The 16,494-nt window shown below is 39.1% G+C and overlaps 2 protein-coding genes across 9 annotated transcripts in view; both read left to right on the top strand.

The window, feature by feature from the left end:
- Nucleotides 1-16,494, top strand: part of ndufaf1 (NADH:ubiquinone oxidoreductase complex assembly factor 1) — a 299,207-nt gene that overhangs the window by 189,815 nt on the left and 92,898 nt on the right. The gene's annotated exons all lie outside the window — the stretch shown is intronic.
- The window catches only part of fgfr3 (fibroblast growth factor receptor 3), an 83,711-nt gene that overhangs the window by 49,079 nt on the left and 18,138 nt on the right, over nt 1-16,494 (top strand). For 5 of the 8 annotated variants that reach the window (XM_072457352.1, XM_072457350.1, XM_072457346.1 and 2 more), the window contains exons 5-7: nt 10,602-10,725; nt 10,941-11,131; nt 15,723-15,867. In XM_072457352.1, the coding sequence (XP_072313453.1) occupies nt 10,602-10,725; nt 10,941-11,131; nt 15,723-15,867 (460 nt within the window). Of the gene's footprint in view, nt 1-10,601; nt 10,726-10,940; nt 11,132-14,126; nt 14,272-15,722; nt 15,868-16,494 lie in introns of all 8 variants that reach the window. The other 3 variants (XM_072457351.1, XM_072457349.1, XM_072457345.1) reach the window with 1 other exon arrangement.

Here is a 16,494-nt window from a genome sequence, read left to right as displayed (position 1 = left end):
GGAATATGTGTTTGGATGAAATCAATAATAGTAAATAACGTGCTAAATTATTGTCAGAGATGCTCATTTCCTGGGGCTGCCATGTCTTTTTGATTCATCGTGGCTGCAATTTTAAAGTTGAAAAGAAAGAACTGGACATGACATTAGTATATTGGTTGTTTATGCACAGATTTATATGCATTAACATCTCAGCAAATTGGACATTGTTTTACATATTTGACTAATACTTGCATTTTTATCCTTGCTTTATTGTAGTCCATTATCAGATCCAATTTTTTCGAAAAGTTCAAATGAAGATACAACTTTAACTGAGGAACAAAGCTTTCAAAACATTGTTCGAGTTCCATTCATTTTTTACGGGATTAAAATAAAGATAACTGCTCTACACAGCTAAAAGCGTCCCAAATCCAGAGTCACGCAAAGGTGTGGAAACTTCAGCATCTGTAATAAGGGAAATGAGTTAAATTCCGTCAACATGTTTTGTAAATAGTCAACCATTTTGACCCTAGAGTTTGAAATAGTACATTGTTTGGCTTCTTTGCTGAGAGAAGTGTCCCTGAAGTGTTCTGGATCCTCCAAAGGGTTTTGAATGTAATGAGATCCTGCGGCTATTAACAGTTTACAGAGATCTCTAACATCTGCTCCCAGTGGACCACTGCAGTTGTCCCGCTCAGGACAGGCACTCACACCTGTCACCCCTGCTCACTCTCCCACTCCAAACTTTAAGTAGACTCCAAAGTAAAGAACGCGACTCAAGATCTACTCAAAGAAACAAATACCGATGCTTTGGTGCTAAATGTCTAAGTCAAGTGTAGAAATATTTGCTCTAAACTGAGTGAACTGACTCTTTATGAATAAGAAAGTACCGGTAAGCTTGTTTTTACCTGCGTAAATTTACACTGTAATATAAGAATTCGGGAACACTGAACACTTGCTCCATCAAATGTTGTAACATTTTGTAGATTGCAAATTTATGCGAGCCGTGTGAGCCACATTCAGGCGTTTTGAGAGGAGCGCTGATTGGGTGTCCTTTGGTGGTCCACCCTGCTTCCATTCTATGTGAAAATCTGGTCTACAGCTGTGTTAGTGGCCAAAACAGTTATGCATGTGAACGCAAGCAAAGTTCCCAAGGATTTGGAAGAGCTTGAAGCAAGACAGACTTCTAGACATCTACTTTCACTTTACACAGTTCCAAGTCAGGTACCTCAGCTTTAAGTCTTGAAAAACGTATTTAAAACATTATAATCGTTGCCATAACTTAGATGCATTTTTAGTTAAGTGACAATACGGTTGTAGGTTTGCTTTGTATCTTTGATTTATTTGTTAATAAAGACATAATTGATTTTCATAATAGTGCAGTTTAAATTGCATAGTTGATCAATAAAAATGATAAAACATCCACTTCTTTGGCGGCCATTTTGTGTCATTGCGCTCCAGCTGCTCCATGGCTTGTTGCAGGTGTCATGAGATGTATGTATAGAGCAATGGTATGTATGTAATAAGGCCTCTGGAGCATGCGGGACCCAGTGGCCTTGTCCTGTGTAGTGTCCGGATCCACTCTGACATTATGAGTTGTCATCGTTCGATTGCCCTGCAATTTGGTCTCAATATAGCCCGGGCGATTAAAGCCTGGCATGGCATCGCTGGAGCGGTTACCAGAGCTCTGTGGGCTCTGCTGAGGCCAATTAGGCTCAAAATAAAGTCAGGTGGATATATCATTATGGACAAAGGGATTGAAGGAGAAATCAAATATTAGGGGGGAAAATAGCATGGATAGGGCCAGCCTTTAGTTGTTTGATCGATTAATCGGGTGATGGCGTTTTAGTCGCCTAATTATTCAGTTTAGATTATTAAAAAAGTATTTTCCTGGAACAACAACAAAAAGGAGTGGAGTGAGTTAGTCAAAAATTTTGGACTGAAAATGAGTTACTTACAGCAAGACTTTAACTTGAAAACATCTATTATAACCATCTTTTCTCATTACATGCATTGTTAATTTGGTTTAGTTTTTTTAAATGACAAAATTATTCTCAGTGGTCTTGTTCGTCCCACTGTGGTCACTATAAGTTTAACTCTATAAATGTTTTTTTCAAAAAGAGGCATTTCAAAATCTGTACTTCCATTTCCAACAAAAACTTTATTTTAAATTCATGACGGCTGTGGCTTTGCATGTTTCGAAATCCAAGTCTAATAGAGCCACATGCATTTACCATTGGACATTATTAAGATGTCTCTATCCGCGCCTTGACCACTCTGATAGAAAACGTTGTCGCTTCATGGAAACGTTACTCTTTGTGTCACTCTCTGGACGTCCCACACCCTTTGGTCTCCCTTCCTCCCGGGGCCGCTCTCTGTGAGGTTTGAATTGGCCTTGAGGGAGGTGAACGCAGAGGTCGACCCGGGGCAAAGGGGGACAGATAAACCCCTGACATGAGGGGACCGTGGAGGGTCAGAGGGGAACACGCACCCAGCTCTTTTCAAGTCCAAAAATGTGCTTGACTTCCACTAAATGATCTGTGGCTCAAACTAATGAGACTTTAACTTTGACTTATGCTCAGTGCTCAAAACAACTGTAGCAGGAGTAAGTGACCAACTGCCTGTATTATCATGGTGTTGTTGTTGTTGTTGTTGTTGTTGTTGTTGTTGTTGTTGCTGCTGCTGCTGCTGTTGTTGTTGTTGTTGTTGTTGTTGTTGTTGTTGCTGTTGTTGTTGTTGCTGTTATTGTTGCTGTTGTTGTAGGTATAGTTGCATTAAGCATAAAAAAGTAAAAGTAGTATATTCAAAAATCTACTTACCGGTTTAAAAATGTACGTTAATAGTAAAAGTATTTCACACCGATTTTTTGGGAACTATCAGAGCGTTTTATGTAGTGATTTTGATAAAGAATTGTAATGATCTTTGCTCAACAAACAACAACACAAATCGATTTATTGTGAATTTTGTTTAAATTATTTTTTTGCTCTTTTTTGAATTCCAAACCTTTTACACGGGATGTCACCATGAACATGCTAAAAACTACTCCTCAAACCTTATGAAAAGTGCTTTCTACTTTGCAGTCTACTTCAGGAATATAGACGAGTAGAAATAATACATACCAGCTCTGAAATGTAATAAAGTTCAATTAAAAAGTATTCACTGTAAAAATGAATGTACACAGCTAAAAAAGACTTTTCTATTTATTTATTTGATTTATTGGTGCCTATTATTTAACGCTTATGTTTTATTTAAATTATTTTAACATAATAATTAAATAATATGACAAATCAATCCTCTCTTGTCGTAAGTGACGACTGAGGGGCGTGTGTCAGGCTGTCATCACAGAGTTTAAAAATCACAGCGGGTCGATTAAGACACATTCTCCACGGCTGTCACTTTCACATGATCTTGTCACTTGGAGCAGGAAGCACCATCACCTTGACGACCCTAGAGGGAGGCGGGGCTTCGGTAGGCCATTGTCATGTTGTCAGGACCCATGTGACCCTCCGACACCCCCCGCCCCGCCAAATGAACACATCACTGTCCCGTGCGGGGAACACAATAACTCTCCCAGCAACACACTTTGTTTCGTGTCCATAATGTGTCAAAGTAAGACGAGTCAATCCATCGAGAAGTCTCACATTTACCCATCGACGTCTTTATTTATTTATCTAAAAAAGGACTTTACACATCAATCAAACAATACACATTTGCCTGTGTTATCTATGTTTCATCCAGGTCTGTTGAGAGATGACAAAACAATTGTTGTTTATTGTCATGTTATGTCATGTCATGCTATGTTGCGGCAAATTCCAGGCAAAACATGGCAACAAGCAGATAGCAGCCCACCATCAGAGAGGTTACGTAGGTAGTTAGTTTGAAAAATATGACTTTATTGTGCGTAGGCTCTCGTCTTGTCATCTTGGCCTTGTTGACCGACGCAGTAGAGTCTCGGGCTGCTCCATCTTTGCGTCCGCCTCGCTGTCCTCCTCGGTAAGTGCCTTTAGATGTGCAGGAAAGTGAGAGGAATACTCTTCCATTAGGGCCCATTACCCTTCAGTAAAAATACATCCTGTCGCCTCGCTCAAGTGGATCTGAGTGGGTCGCTTCCTGCTTCTTTATAAAAATCTATCACACTATCTTCCAAACAACTAGAGCATCTGTAATAGAAGTCTATCAAAGCACTCACGCTATAGTGCAAACACTGTGGCAATATTCTAGAGACAGTGATGGAGGATAGATGAATGCAGGCCAGAAAGTAACAGAGATTAAGGCTGTCAGGTTTTGTCCTGTGACCATGGAGGAATGCGGACTTTGGAGAGTTTTCAATGAATATGGATATATTGAAAGAGCGATTTGGGCGGAGAGGCAAGGGCGAGGTATTGTTCTTGTCGGGAAATTGTCCTTTGCTTTTAACTCATTCATCAATACCACTGGACCAAACTTTCAAGAGCAAAAGGTGACTCCAGTGCTGCACCGAAGACTCATCTCAGATCATTTAGGCCAATGCCCCGTCAATATCATTAAGAAAATGTCAAACTTTTTACATTGATGCCATATGAATTGTATTAAAAGATGAGTTACATAGAAAACTTTATGTTATATTTTCTCCTAGCAAAGAAATCCTGACTTTTTAGGTGTTCTGGCATTCAAGGTTGTCATTATGTTAGCACCTATCCCACTTCTCTCTTCATTACAATTGATCAAATCTGAAAATCATATGGTGTAATAATTGCAGTTATTTAAGAGCTTAAATTTTCCCACCGCTTTCAACAATGTATCCCTCTTTTTGTACAGTTTGATGTGGTTAAATGACGGGCTCCTTTAGGTAAAAATCCTAAAATAAAACCCTCTTTCGTATTGTGCCCATGCGATGCAATTCCCTATTACATTGCACATGTGTAAATGCATTGCTTTCTTTTCCTCAAGCCTCTCTAATGGAACTCCATCAAACCATCCTCTCTGTGAGCGCTCAAGCTTTCACTCACATTCATATCTGTCACACCGACACTTTGTAAAGCCATTGAAGGCAACACGGACCACTAAACGACGCGTTTGTCGGAGCCAAATGAATCGGTGAATCGCATGTGTGGCTCTTTTGTAAAATGCAAAATCAGATTCCAGCGCCGTGCCAGGCCGTGCATTGTGAGCGATCCCAGACAACTGTGGCTCCCTCTCCGTGTGGTGCCTCGATCGGTCAGGGTCAGGGGGCAAAGGTCAACCTCTATTGAGCCATCAGATAGAAAGTGGGAGCGAGGGGAGTGCCCGTGCTCCATTGAGATGCATGGGGATTTTGACAGCCAAAGCCAATGCTGTTGTATGCTCCACACATTTGCATTGTCCCAGCGCTAAATGGATGCAAACAAAAGCGCACGGTGTGTAATGATTGCGTCTTAATCTGAAGTTCATAGCAATGGTATTAGTTTATCAGAAGTAGTAGAAGTAGAAGTACAAATAGTCTTAGTTATAGCACTGTTCTAGATACCCAAAGCACCTCACGTATTCCCTGGGCCTGAAGTGTGGCTGCCAATTTGGGTCAATGGCCTGTCACAAAATTAAATTAGCATCAGCCGAGACAGCCAGAGCCTTCAGTATTTTGTCTTCATTGTATTGGTAGAGACAATGTGAACATGCGTGGTTGTGTAACAGTAGTAGTCTGTAGTACTAGTGGTGAATACTGCCACAAATTAACCAAATAATGTGTTCCTAAACCTAACCTCTAACATTACCCTAGTTGTGAAGACATTCCCCTGTATAAATGAATAAATATAAATTAATATATTGTAAAAAATAAACATTTGCTTGCATAATTCAAAGTGGCGGTTGTGTGGCAGAACTGAATTTGGAGAAAGAATAACTGTCAAGGAGATCTATTGGTATTTTATCACTAGTTAATGAAAGTGAACTTTATCTTTTACTCAAATATACATTTTGTTAGCTTTCCTGGTACTTGGACTTTGTAACCATGCCATATGGAGTCCTTGACAGCCAAAGCCAGTGCTGTTGTGCTATTGTGCTAATGCTAAATAGGCCCCAAACAAAAGCACACATTGTTAAACGTTTGTCTCAATCCAAATGGGTCCCTGTGATTTTTCAATCTGTGTTTTGACAGGTTGCCAATGCTTTTAAACTGGCTCCACACTGACACTTTTTAAGACTTTAAGCACTTTAAATCCCTGTTTTTCCACTTCAAATTTTAACACAGCCTGGATTATGGGGCTCCAAAGGCCGCTAAGGAATGCCACTTTTCTACTTAAGATTATTTTGGACTACTTTTAATTTTAGACCTTACGTTTCCCTCCTGGTACGTTATGCAAACACAGCTTTATTATCAAAGGAGAAGGTTTACAGTTCGCTTTACAGTGTGCAAATCTTAGCGCTGCTGCTACCGTACTGCTCAGGCCAGTCGCAAACAAGTGCTTAAACTGTGTAGGATGTTGTCTTTTTTTAGTTTAAGAGACAGAAAATGAGACAGAATGAGACTAACATTTGCTTTTTTCAAGTCCTCTGGCTTTAAAGGCCAATTTTTTCCATCCAACCGTTACAGTTGCTGCTTAAAATATATTGAAATTAATCACTTAGTTAATATTTTTTCCTTCGAAATCTGACTTAACCATGGTTTTCAAGGTTTTAGGTGTAATGTGTCATCATTCTGAAACCCATGGTGTATTCTTTCCTTTTGATTTTACAACAAATCACCTTTATTTGTCCTGGAACATTGCATTTTCACTTGAATTTGTACAATACTTTTCGACATGTTGAAATATGCTATATAAAAGTATTGTACCTCATTGTTTTCCTTCTTAATGATGCTTAATCCACAATGAGGTGTATAATACTTGTCGTGTGAAGTCTCCCGTTCATTCCCAGGCCTTGTCCCTCATAGAGCTACAGTCAAAGTCCTAAAAGCTCCAAAGCCTTTATGACTTGGGACATAAGCTCCTTAATAATTTAATTCTGTTTGGAATCTGGCATGATTGGAATGAATGGGATTATCACGTCCGGCGACTAATGCCCCAAGTTCAGGCTGGGTCACAGGAGGTAACACTGTCGTAAAGGCATCTGCAGCGAAAACAATTAAATACTTGGAGAGAAACACTGGCAAACTGAACTGAACGTTTATAGATTTTGTGCTGTGCTTTTTTAATGAATTTTCACAGAGAAACTGGTGTCTATAAATCTTCCTAGACTTCATATTTGCACACGGCATTTTCTCTCAGTTTAAGAGTTGGATCATCAATGGGGTTTTGTGTTTTATCTATGTATTCTGCCGTCCCTACTGCCACTGCCATGACTGAGCCTTATTCATTTCTCTGCTGTCCAGGAAAATGCAGATAATTAGCATTTTCATCCAGGCTCCCAAACGTTAGCTTCAATTCGACCTAATTATTTCCTGGCTACGAAGGGTATTTTGTTTCTATTCACCTCTGTAAAGCTCTAACAATGGATAACTTTTAAATTCCGTTATGCTTGGTTCCTTTGGGTTGATTTATTTGAATAATTGTAACGTGCATATGTTGGAAAAGGTATTAATTGTGGCATGGTAGTGAATTTGCAAATGCTTTTTTTTTTTTACGCCCATCGTAGTTAGAAGGCTTTATTTTTTATTTTTTTTATACATATATAGTAACTTACTCCAAGCCTATCTTTAGCTACTTCTATGTAAGAGTTATGCTCATTTATGGCTTAAATCTTGGGGCTTTTAGGATTTTAAATGGTCCATAACTATAAGTACAGCCTCTTGGTGGTCTGTCCTCCAGCTCATATTTTACTACCGTCTCTCTCCGCCCCCCTCCTCAGCCGAACGCAGCCCAGGACGCCACTCAAACCCCAATGAGTGCAGCCATTCACTCGGGACTGCACGGGTGTGTGTGGGACGGGGGTTGGAGGCGGGGCAGTAAGGCATAGGTGGGCGTGGCCTGTGTGGTGTGGGTTACTACGCGACTGCACAAAGCAAAATGCACACACAGCCATAATATTTACTCTGGGAGGATTTTCCACCTTCACCTCCAGCCTAGAGTAGAGACGAGGATGGATGAATGATACTACTACTACTATTACTACTACCACTACTACTACTACTACTTCTAGATAACAACACAGTCTTATATTTGTGCCTGTCCTATGCCCACATACCTATAAACTATGTCACAATGTTTTAAAGGAGACATATTCTATAATATGCTTTTTATTGAACTGTAACCTAAGTATAATCAGTTTACAGTTTGTTCATTGTAAACTGCTGATATTGATCAAAAACAGCTCAATAATCAAGACATCTCCATTGATTTCCTGTTCAAAGCTGCAGAACTGATAAGCCCTGCCTCTTTATAGTGACATTTCACCTCAACAAGCAGCAGATTTTCATGTACATGTTTTTATTTTAGAAAAGTGTCTTGTAGATGAAACCTTTTTTTTCCTGCCTTTTGAAAAACAGAAGGTTTTGCCATCACAGCGCCGCTAACAGAGACTTCACAGAAACGCACATAGAACTGCTTTTACAACACATCTATAAGAAATTTTGCTCAAGTACATGGAATACAAAATTGGGCACAGCGTCTTTCATTTTAAACGGCTTCAAGAGACATTTAAATGGAGGAAAACACATTAAACCTAATCGAATTTCATCAATACATCAATACAATTTATTATAAAGCTTGAATTCCTCATAACTCTATCTGAACCATTGAGGGCTCATTCATATGTATAGGTCCTTTAGTCCAATAGCATCCTGTCGGGTGTCTGAGTGTCTGGCCCGTCCCGAGTGCTGGGGGTGAAGGGGTTGTGCAAACACCGGTCACTCGCTGCTCATTTTTCCGACGCAGGTGAGCGCATGAAAAGCCTCTGTTGTTGACGTCAGTTCTGTGGTGGCTCTGACCGGGTCCGCTGGAGTTCAGGGCTGTTTCCCTGGAGCCAGGTTCACAAAATGGGACTGTGTCTGCTCAAAGTGGGGGGCTTTGACTGTGCGTTCTCCTTTTCTCACATATTCCAAGCAACTTTTTCGAATTTCTATAGGAAAACCGTTACATTGTGGGCTATACAGTGAAATCATTCAGGTTAAAAGGGACATATTATGCAAAATTTACTTTTATGAGCTTTTTCTCCTATCCCCTATCCCCCCCCATTGCTCTGTGATTTTTAAAATAAAATACAGACCTCAAAAATAGGGTTCAAATATGTAAAAATACAAATTCTGCAGTTTTAAACAATATTACAATACAATATTACATGTTAGATCATAATTGTGGTTAACAACATGTAAAATAATGGCCTACTTAGTATCATAGTTCCAAGTGCAATCTAACAATTCATTAAAACTAATTTTAGCATTATTTCTGTTTGAATTTACGTGCTAAATTGTTACTTTCTTGTTCAGGTGCATCTTTGTTTTGAAATCTTTATAACTCTCTCCATACATGGTTTTAAATGCTGTTTCTCCATCAATACAGTTCAAAGTGTGTAACAACAAAACATGAAATGTGCAAAAGTTGGCATTTTTAAGCAGCGTCTGTGTGTGAAATGTAGTAAACCCAATGGAAAAATACAACAAATTTGAAGCATAGATCATCAAATTATCACAATATATTCTACAAAAACAACCTAACTATCATTATGTACATACACTAATTACTACGGCATTGTAGCATTGTCCCGTATAATTAATCATGGCCACAGCTTCATCGTGCCTCCTCTGTGTGCAGCGTAAAACACCACGCACTAATGATCCTAATGAAACAACATTGTACAGTCTCTCAGGGTTTAGTTTTACAGTGTCTGGAGACTGGAGCGTCGCTGATGTGTTTTTAATTGTTTTCAGACATCAGCGTGGCCCTAGATTATATGTATGTGTTGCACTTTTAAATATGTAATTTTGGTGTACAAGGGCATAGAAGAGCCACTAGACTAAACTATACTAAAAATGTCTTATAATGACGGCTTGGGTCATTTTACACTGTAACAGCAAGATGAATAGATGAATGTATTGTATGATTAAAGATGGGGTGATTGCCTTGGCAGAATAGATCTAAAATGACTCATTGATTAATTAATTTAAATAGTTAATGGTTTGAAAATAGTGTAGTATTTAATAACCTGTAAAGTTTCCTTGCTTTTCAGCCGTCAATACAATACAATTTGGTACACCTTTACAATAACCAAGGTTTTTTTAAGTGGAAAAACAAGTATAGTATTGAAAAATCATAGCGACCCATTTGGTTTGAGACAACTGTTTAACAATACTTTTAAAATTTTCCTTACTATAAATCATGACCTCACAATAGGAAATTTCTCTCATTATTTGTTTGTTCCTTTTATCTGGAACCAACAATTATTTGACATTTCCATGTATTTTAATTTTGTTGAATTTAAAGTTTGAATTGTGAGTTTTTTGTGAAAATTGTGCCAAACGTTTGACTGGAATTCTGGGTATCTGCTCTATTTCCTGTCTTTTACAAATACTTTTCAACAGGTATTATATCCACCCAATTAAATCAAAATTAGAATAACATAAAAACCTCTCTTCATGCTTTACTAAGACAAGTGTTACTGTGAGTTATTATTAAGTATTACCTTATATTCTCCATGACCTCCTGCCACTCACTCTGTCTCTGTCTTGTCCGTTGCAGCTGAGGCACCAGCAGTGGAGTCTGGTGATGGAGAGTGCAGTTCCTTCTGACCGAGGCAACTACACCTGTGTGGTTCAGAACAAATACGGCACCATCACACACACCTACCAGCTGGACGTCCTCGGTAAGAACACCGACAACTACTGAATACCTGCTACAATGTACTTACAGTATTGAAGAAATGCATGTTCTCTAAAATGCTCTGACAAGTTCAGGTCTAGAGCAGCATTTTTCCGATAAAAGAATGTCGGTGCATAAGTACAAAGTGTTGATTAAACTTTGCATAACCCAAGCTCATTTTCACTTGCATTTGACCCTCTGTATCTCGTCCTGTCCCAGAGCGTTCCCCTCACAGACCCATCCTCCAGGCTGGACTCCCGGCAAACCAGACGGTGCCGGTGGGCAGTGACGTGGAGTTTCACTGTAAAGTCTACAGCGACGCGCAGCCGCACATACAGTGGCTCAAACACATCGAGGTCAACGGCAGCCGCTACGCTCCCGACGGGGCGCCGTACGTCAACATCCTCAAAGTAAGTGTCCGGCACAGTCATATCTACAAATGTCTGTCATATCTACAAATGTCTTGTCCTATGAGCCAAATGACATTTACGTAGCACAAAAGGGTTAGAATAATTCAGAAAGTGGTTTAAGACAAAGTAGTTCACTTACAAATGTTATAGTATTTATTTTTACTTGAATTTAAATATTTAACTATTATATTGCCAGTGTCAATAGGCCCCTTAAAAAGCTTGTTCATCAGAGAATGTTTAACAAAAACATTTCTGGAATGGAGGTGACTGGAGGCAAAAGTGACCTGTCATAACACATAACTGACATGTAAATGGTAAGAACTTCAAACATTTACGAACAAAAATAAACAAATTTCCAGTGTAGAAATGTCAGTTATAAGAGACTGAAAAAGACAGTTCTCTAGCTTCAAACTGGTATTTGAGCTTCACAAAAGTATAAATATGTAATATATTTGTAGATAAAATGAAAAATCTATTGTGGAGTCAACACTTCTCAAACTATTGCTCCTGTAAAACCTAAAAAAAATTGATTTTCGACTTCATCAAAGATGCTAACTGTGTGTAATAATTAACAATTATTGTAAATGTCATTAAACCGAGCCGTGATATCACATGCATCGACTTTTTTAGATTTTGTGTTAATTCTATCTCTCCATTTAAATGAAATTACCCTTTTGCCTCTATTCTGGAATCTGCAAACTTTTAAAGGGTCCATTGCCAAAGCTGGTACTAGTCATGCTTTTGGATTGTACCCAATAAACTACTTTTTATTCTCTTATTTGATCCTATTTCATCCAAGGTGGTTATCACTTCATCCAAAATATAAAACTATATTTGATGACATCTTGTTTCTCTCTATTGTCTTTCTTTCTGCTCATATTGATGCTAGGTACAAAATAAATGCGTGAATTAATCTTAAATATTTTCATCTTGAGGCAGTCTTTTCTTTTAAAATTGCGTTCAGTTTGGTCTTCGTTACGTAAAACAACTTTAGCATCAGAAACTAGACCACTGCACGCCTTTGTGCCTTTTCCAACATGGCAGCGCTCCCTCTCCGCCCAGCTGTGCTTTTATTTTGGTCTAAAAAGAGGACAACTTGAAGCCTTATGATTTTCAGAGGCAGCGAGAGAACCGGGACTATGCAACATCTGGTTTGGACTAAGTTAAGTGCTGCGGTGGCGACGTCGCTGTTAGATGTTGCTGCGTTTTCAAAAAAAAATGAGGAGACGAAGGCGAAGGATTTGAAAACGGGAAGAAAAAAAAAAGAAAAGTTACGGAAAAAATGAGTTTGGGAGCAGCAGAAGGGCAGAGTCAGCAGTGAGGGAGACGTGTGACAGGCCGCTGGGTGCGGAGACAGACGAGGAGGACCAGACTGTGTGGATGTAATTGGGAACATATCAATAATAATTAGACAGAGCCGAAGAATACCAGAGAACCACAACTGAATACAGTGCAGGCTAATGGCATCCAGACAAGGGAGATATCAGGCGCTAATTTTACCGCCAGCTGTAAATCTTTACTGTACATTTAAAGGTTTCGTTTAAGATCACGGACGCCTGACTAAGCTTTACTTCTAAATAGCTCGCAAATGAATTCAAATCTGAAAAGTAAATAGTTGTTTGCAGGTTTGGTTAAACAAGCTGTGATAATGTGTATTTAATGGATAAAGCTCAACATCAATGCAAAGCTAAACTAAGGGTGTCATCACACTGGTCCTGGCTCAGTTCTGGGTTTGAGCTCAGTTCAGTTCCAATTTTGATGTGCAAGTGTGAACTAAGGGTGTCAAAAGTATCAAAAATCAGATACCAATCGATACTAAAACTAGAAACTGGACTTTTCCGGAAGAGTTTTAGAATTATCTTGAGAACTGTTATTTTGCGTGTGCTGTTTAATACAGTGTGTTGTCTAAAAAAGTGCACTTTTTGATCATCATTTTGATATAGAAATCAGTACCTAGTATTGCGCCTATTCCTTTGAATGGAAACCAGGTTTGACATTTTAGTATTGTGACAAAACTAGTGTGAACGCACCCTAAAAGTCTAGTTATGAAATTATACTTTGGTCAACTCAGTACTTTGAAGCTACTTAGTGGACTTTATGTTTTAGACAAAGTTTAAAATTCAGATCCAGCCTTAGTCTTGTACGTATTTGCATTATTATTGGCCACACCTTCATTTGAATCCACGTTGCACACATAGTGTTTATGCTGCGTAGCCTTCCTGATGTTATGGGTGATTAAACGCAACATGGCGCTGGCCCTTTAAATGTCTTTGTGGAAAAGTGTGTTTAAGCAGCGTTTTCCAACCCCAGACTGACAGCGCATTTACATAAAGCGGTGTGAAACAGTGTACGATATCGAGAAGGGAGGGAGCGAGAAGGAAAACAAAGAGAGAGAAGGAGGAATAACTGGAGGAGGAGGAGGCAGACCGCGGCTCCATGCACTATTTTCAGCCACCACATAATTGAAAGAGTATTTACCCATAGATCTGCCCCACACGCCTCAGTCTGACGCCGTGTGACATCTCATGTGTGGTACAGGCAGTACAGAGGGAGAGGGAGGAGGAGAAGACGAGCGCTTTGGCCTGAACCCGGCTCTTTGAAGTAGGGTTAGTTTTTGAGCAGGGAAGGAGGCGTCTGGATTTTAGCCCTGGATCTTCATTAAACTCTATTCTATTCTATTGTTTTCTTCTTATTTGAACTGTAACACAGTATTTTGACACCGCACTGCATCTTAATCTGCCAAATTCTCATTGTTATTATTGTTATTCCTTGTGCCTTTTGTTTGTTTTGATGTTTTTATCGTGTTTAACTTGAAAATTAACCTCAACCAGCTTTTCAACTGTGTTTTTGTACTCATCATAATGGTAAAATGACATCCAATTGCAATCATGGGGCCAGAAAACCATGTTCTGTCCATTGCAACTCACTGTTCTCTACAAATAACCAACATGTTTTTATATTTAATCTGTGTTCATTTGACTTTCCCCTTTCACAGAGTTTTGTGAGTAAGCGCACTGAGGTTCGCGATAAGTTCAAAATCGTCAATATCACAGAGAAAGACGCCGGGAAATACTGGTGTCGAGCCTCCAACTTTGTAGGCAAGTCAGAGAGGGCCTTCTGGCTTATGATTCACAAACCAGGTAAAAGAAATATACTACAGGGCAGAACGGCAGCCATCTTGGGGTCTTGGTGCTTGGTGTGCTCCTGTCTTATGGCTCTGCTTGGTTGTGGGCTCAGCTACTGGTAAATGCTAACAATTTCTCTTTGCTAATTCGCCAATCAGCATTATTTATTTGGATCGGGCAAATTAAAAGTGATCCGTAATTGTTTTTAATCATGATAGTTCGTACATAAGTCACCTACTGCAGTATTTTATCAATATTTCGGAACATAAGCCAAAGACTATCCATATTTGTACAAAATAATGGGGAAAAGTGCTCAAAATGGCGCTGAAACCAATTAACAATTAACAACCGCCGCGCAATGCAAATCCCATTAAACAACAGTAGAGATCCACTTCTCGTTTGTGTCCTTCATTAATCAATAAAACTGCACTTACTTTACCTTTAATTAGACTCGGGTCAAACGAAACGCCCACCAATTTGTACAACACAGAGTCCTATTGATTTCTTGTAGTCTTGCAGTCCTTTTATCACTCAGATCTATAATAAGACATGGAAATGATCTCAACACAACCTCATCAAACCAGAGGCAGAAATAACAAAAATCAAGGTCATTGGACAAATCCCTCTACAAAAAGAATCTACATAAATATCAATTTATCTTCATTTCTGCAGGTTTCATCTTCAAATTTGATTTTTAAAAAAATCAAGAATCTCTTTTAAAGGCGTCTTATGTCTCACACAATATGATTCATCCCATTATTTCAAATCATTATAACTCCTGGAGACGCACCTTTGATCTCGGTGTGTTCTAAAAACACAAAAGTTAACGAGTTAGTAGTTCAGATGGTCTTTTGATGCCTTTATTCACTCGCGATGCAGAAGGATTCGATATTTGGTCCAGTCTCATTCATTACCTTTGATTTGCGCCGTCAGACATGATCAAGGCTGCGGTGAAGGGCTTTTTTTTCCCCCCCAACAGGTAAACTATTTATCAGCTCAGTTTGAACCACCACACACTGCTTTGTTGCTCTGGATTTGTTGAGCATGAGTGGAATGTGTATGCAAACAGCGGCAGAGTGATAAGCCATCCCAATTACATCACCGTTTGAGGAATTGATAACTATGACAACAATGACAGTGGCTCTATGTTAAAGTGAGTCATTGTAGCGTTATCTTCTCCGCCATCCAACCGTGAATATGAGTGAAATGACCCGTTTTACCTCGTCTCCGTTTCCATAACATCTTGAATTTATAGCATTGTAGACGTGGTTTCAAACTGAGCTGGTGAATTTTGCTTTTCTTCGCAGCAAGGTGGTGTTTCCAGAGTTGGACGACAACAATCTAACTCCAATTCTCTCTCCCTTCTCGCGCAATCTATCTTTTTAAATTGATTTATTTTGGTGTTGGGGACTCACTGATTCTCTTCTTTTCCTCTCTGCCTCCTCCTCTTTCCCTTTCTCCTACAGACTGCGGGCATTAACACTACAGATAAGGAGCTAGAGGTGCTCTTCTTGAACAATGTCACTTTTGAGGATGCTGGGGAGTACACTTGTCTGGCGGGGAACTCTATCGGGTTTGCTCACCACTCTGCTTGGCTCACGGTGATGCCAGGTATAAGTCTTTCTCTTCTACATTTCCTCTTTTAAATGTCGATATTATGCACTTATGTCTTCTTATTATGGTGGTTCGGGGAAAACAAATATGACAAACAACACATTTCTATTCCAATTTGCGACTCGAATGTTGCACAAAGAAAGATAATTACTTTTATTGATTCTATTTTCGTCAATTTTTTCCATTTGAATATATTATTTAACTATTTTGGATCACATAATTGCAGAAAATGTGACATAATATTTATTCAAAGTCAATAGGTTTTTTTTTTTTTGTGCAATTACAAAATGTGTTGGTACTGTAAGTGAAATGTTCTATTCTAATGCATTTTACACTGCTTTAAGCTTTCTCAGCCACCATAGCTGCACGTTACAACCCCGTAAAGACATGATTACTACCATTTTTGTTTTGTAATGTTTGCTTTTACTCAGTATCATTTTCACACCTGCATAATTACACTCTTTCCAGCTCATTAAGAACGATGTAAGCGTATAATGTTGCAGTTGTAATCGCTCGAACACGTAGCCAAGTGTCTGTTTGATCAGGCTGGCGGTGCGTTCACATGTCTCAGGGCTAAATGGTCATTTCAAAGACTTGTTTGGCTCATCATGTCTTTCCCTGAGG

This window comes from Eucyclogobius newberryi, unplaced genomic scaffold, assembly GCF_026437365.1.
Source record: "Eucyclogobius newberryi isolate DKJ021-1_F unplaced genomic scaffold, fEucNew1.0.hap1 SCAF_21, whole genome shotgun sequence".
Classification (NCBI taxonomy): domain Eukaryota; kingdom Metazoa; phylum Chordata; class Actinopteri; order Gobiiformes; family Gobiidae; genus Eucyclogobius; species Eucyclogobius newberryi.
This window is presented reverse-complemented; position numbering and strand designations above follow the sequence as displayed.